The sequence below is a fragment of the Lactuca virosa genome, chromosome 2, assembly GCF_052849685.1.
Source record: "Lactuca virosa cultivar CGN04683 chromosome 2, Lactuca_virosa_CGN04683_v6, whole genome shotgun sequence".
NCBI lineage: Eukaryota > Viridiplantae > Streptophyta > Magnoliopsida > Asterales > Asteraceae > Lactuca > Lactuca virosa.
Window position 1 is genome coordinate 185,821,701 of NC_136427.1, and position 4,311 is coordinate 185,826,011.

General features: G+C 32.0%; 1 protein-coding gene across 1 annotated transcript; it reads right to left on the reverse strand.

Annotated features, from left to right (window-relative positions):
- Positions 1 to 851: 851 nt before the first annotated feature.
- On the reverse strand, positions 852 to 3,625 carry LOC145159837 (putative Histone-lysine N-methyltransferase ATXR5). The gene is made up of 6 exons (XM_079078881.1): positions 3,002 to 3,625; positions 2,821 to 2,901; positions 1,719 to 1,948; positions 1,541 to 1,641; positions 1,246 to 1,458; positions 852 to 1,162 (listed from the first exon to the last, which is right to left on the reverse strand). The coding sequence occupies exons 1-6, from the start codon at positions 3,306 to 3,308 to the stop codon at positions 1,003 to 1,005; spliced, it is 1,092 nt and encodes a 363-aa protein (XP_078935007.1). The 5' UTR covers positions 3,309 to 3,625; the 3' UTR covers positions 852 to 1,002.
- Positions 3,626 to 4,311: the final 686 nt, after the last annotated feature.

The following is a 4,311-nucleotide window of genomic DNA, read 5'->3' on the forward strand; positions in this document are numbered from 1 at the left end:
CTATATGTTATGTCATGTGCTAGGTGAAGAATACACGGTTGAAAGAAAGAATTCCTCAACGATATTATTCTTTAAATCACGGTGTATTAAATATCTATGCAAGATGTGATCTCCAAAAAATTCCTCAACAAATTGTTTTGATTTTAATAGTTGCAAGACTCTTATTCTTTAAATCATGGTGTATTAAACCTTTGTTTCTTTCTTCAAATTATAATCTCTATAAATTTTAGTTCAAGAATACTACATGTTTCTTATTTTTATGATATATATATATATATATATATATATATATATATATATATATATATATATATATATATATATATTCAATTAAAAACATTAAACAAAATGATAATATAAAAACACCACATTTATGTTATTATTCAACATTGAATATATGAATAATTATACGTTAATATTCACTTTAAAATTTTATTGTAATACTACAAATATACAAAATTCATAGCATAATAATAAGATAAAATTAGTGTTCTCATGTTCTCATTTTATTTAGTGTTTTTATTTGAACAAATTTGATTGGTAGTTTTGGACTCTGGTTTTCAAAAAATTTGAAAACCAAGCAACCTTACACGAATCTAGTGATTGACTTCAAGTTTAGTGCCTAAACTCCAAATTCTTTGTCGATTAGATTATCCTCAAGTAGATTTCGTGACACCCAGAAATTCAAGGTCAAAATACTACTTATTCAACTCAAGTTTTTCTGATGTAGTTATATTTATACAGCCACAAATTAATACATTAATGACCATGTTATGTGTTAATACTTAATAACAACAATATGTCATATCATGTAACAATTAAAAGTCGAATGTGTGTGCCTTACAAGAAAATTCTGATAAATATAGATTCTTTTGATGACTTAAATGACAAAATTCATCAACTGTTTACAAAGTAAATCTTTGGATTCTAGGAAAAAAGGGTCATATGAATTAATATATATAATTTAATTGATAGGTTAATTAACTAGTGGAGATCATATTCCTATACGAAATGATGAGTTGGGTATTCATGTTCATACCCATTATAGTCATAATATAACCTCTCTCCCTTTGCAATATCACGAGTAGCAACCAAAAGGACCCTGCATTCTCCATTTACACTGTATCTCACACATTTCAGATTTTGCTTCTTCTTTGCTTCCCTGTAATATATCATATAAGTTAAAAAAAAACAACAACTAATATAATACGAAAAAAAAAAAAAATAAGTTTTGTGAATACTTACGATGAAAAGTTATTTATTCCATTAATAAACCGGGCAATGTTGCCCCGTTTATCCGGGCAGATCACAAGACTCTTTGAAGGATCAGAAGCTAAAAGAAGAGTCATCATGCTATCACAATCATCAAGTTGGCGATTCTTTATATAATCAACATCACCAATGTATTCAGTTATCAATGTCATGTCCTTTATAACCCCATCAGCTTCCACAGTATAACTATAAAAAAAAAAACACTCGTGTTACAACACATACTTCATATCCATAACAATCTTGGTTTTTAAGTTATTTACTTATTTACCCTTCACAAGAATCGAATACCACAAGCAATGGAGCACATTCACCTCTCTTCAACATAGCCCTGCAGTACTCCAAGGTTTCTATGTCTTCTTTTGAAAGAACCTTATACATGACCCATATAAATAACACAAATGATATTAAATGAAATTGAGATTTTTTTTTTCTTATCATTTGAATACCTGCATTCCACCATTTTCAAAAGATGACATATTTGCCCCTCGAGGAGCCATGTCAAAAGAGTAAGTGAGGTCATCACTGTATTCCATGTTGAGGGAGGTTAAAGCACAAGCTAGAGAGCGCATTTGTTCAAGCCTTTTGTCAGTGTCATTGCTTGGAGTATATGGTAATAGTCTCCTCCTTTTTTTATGATGAACAATTGGACACGTTCTTCTCTTACGTCTTCTAGAATCTGCTAATTTTATAATTAATATAGCAAAATCAAAATTCAAAAGCGCTTGATAACAAATAAACAATAACATCTAGCTGTTTTGGGCTATGTGAAGAAGTGGTGAACTAATATAAGAGGTGCAAGAATTTGAGAAGAGTTTACAATTTGTATCATTATATAAACCCATTATCATGTTTAAGATTAAAACAGTTAGGATAAAAGATACCCATGAAAATATATTAGATAAAAGGAGTTGTTTGAGTGAAGTAATCTAGAATGCTAGTTTAGATGTTTAGTAGACAAAAATTTATAAGGATAAAAGGATGCCCCATAAGTGCAGGATTATACTAGGCTACTAGCTACAATTTTATATGTGACATTCGAATTTGGATGATAGTAAAATGTATCTTTTTAAAGAGATGTGAAGAAATAGCTTCAAGCCTGAACATTTCATGGCAAAAATAGTTCACTATCTGTCTAATATACATATTGTGTGAGATTTGTTTATGGAAAGGTTGAATAATTTGGGCATCCAATTTATGATGCTTACCTTAGGGCATTTGCAGTAGTAAACTGCAATCAGTTAATAGACATTGTAAATCTTTTGTTAGGTTTCAGATTGTCACTCCAAAAGGAAGAAAAACTTGTTGTGAGGTGATCTAATCAATGATGCACAAAATGTATTTGAAAATTTAGGAATAGTGGGATTGTAACAGAGTACTGGTGCAACCCTAGTTGTTTATCGAATTCAAATAGTCTCACGATCTTTTTCTGAGTAGGTTGGAAGAAGGGGGATTTGAAATCTGAACTTGCAGCGACCTCTAAAGTAGATGTTTGATCGATCGCTTCTAAGAGCATAGAATTTATTACAGAAGATGAAACGAAAAATATACCTTGAGGGGATATTCTCTTCACCGATGAAGCTGTGCATTTCTTTATCTTAAAGAAATCAAAAATTTTAGTCTGAGAGAAACCTGAATTTATATCGGAAAACAAAATCAAAATCAAAATCGCATTCATGCATACATACAATACAATGTGTATATAGAAAGAGGGAGGAATTGGATCAATTACTTTTAAGCGGCGGAGGTTGATGGGAGGAGCAGGCAGGGCAGAACCAGGGACCAATAGGAACACGAACAACGATAGGGCGGAGACATAGCATGTGGTAAGCTTTATCACATTTATCGCAGAGGAGGAGCTGGTGGTCACGGTCACCGGAGCCGCATTGATCGCAAACGGCGTCGCTGTAGTTTTCGTCGTCCGGCACCACCGCGTACTTGGCGTTGTTGATGATATCCTTTATAGACCTGTATTTCTTCGGTCTCCGTCGCGACGGAGATGGTTGGATTGAAGCGGAGCTGGATTGGGTGTCGGCCATAGCAATCGACTTTTTGGGAAAAATTGGGATTTTGGGAAGGGATTGGAGGGTTGATTTGGGAATAATGAGGATGCTGGCAGTGGAAGATTAGGAAGAAGAAGAAGAAGAAGAAGAAGGAGACGGAGGACTGTGTCGCGGGGGAATTAGTTGAGGACAAAGATGGAACGACGTGGCGTATGATAATTGTTCATGTTAACGTGCGCCGACGGAAAACGCCGTGTACCACCACCGGAAAAACAGGGATGCTTCCAGCCATTGCGGCAATTTTACATGCAGAGAACGGTAAGTTTTTTCCTTTTGCAAAATGCGTGTTGTCCGACACTTTTACCTAATTGGTAAATTGCACTTGGCAAAATATAATCATTTGATTTCAATAAATTTAATTAAATGAAAGTTGAAAATGGAAATTAATTTTTAAAAATTTATGATCAAATACAAAATAAAAATACTAAACATTTTAAAAAAAAGTCTTTACTTCGTTAGGGATAATCGTAAAAATACCCGACTTGATCCGATGGTATTTTTTTATATATATTTAAACAAAATAATCATTAATGTAGTTGATCTTACTACAATTGGATCTATTGCAAAAAAGTAAAAATAAAAATTTGAAATTATTTTATTACAAAATATACAAATTTTCTTTTAGTTTTCTAACATTTTTTTGTAAGGAATCAAAACAATTTAGCAATTCGTAACTAGTCATACTAAAAATTGGTAGTCATTTTATTAAAATGGGAGTGAACATAAAGTTAGTGGGGTAGTTTAGGTTAAATGTATTTACTACTAATCTTTATATGCATGTTCGTATATGTCGGCATATCTTTTGTCATTGATTTCTACTACTATTTGTTAGTATGGTTATTCTTGAGTATCTAAATAGCATAGCGTGAGGTGGTAAGTTTAAGCTTAAGTTTTTACGAACCATGTTGCGAGTTATTATGTTTTTCAATGCGTGATTTAAGATAACAATTTTATATATGTATATAAAAAAATATATCAT

Bases quoted from the DNA above. Each gene is read 5' to 3' on its own strand.
- LOC145159837 (XM_079078881.1), bottom strand. From the start codon at position 3,308: ATGGCCGACACCCAATCCAGCTCCGCTTCAATCCAACCATCTCCGTCG. The intron at 2,902-3,001 runs GTAATTGATCCA...ATATAAATTCAG, and splicing joins TCAACCTCCGCCGCTTAAAA to GTTTCTCTCAGACTAAAATT. The intron at 1,163-1,245 runs GTAAGTATTCAC...GATATATTACAG, and splicing joins GGAATAAATAACTTTTCATC to GGAAGCAAAGAAGAAGCAAA.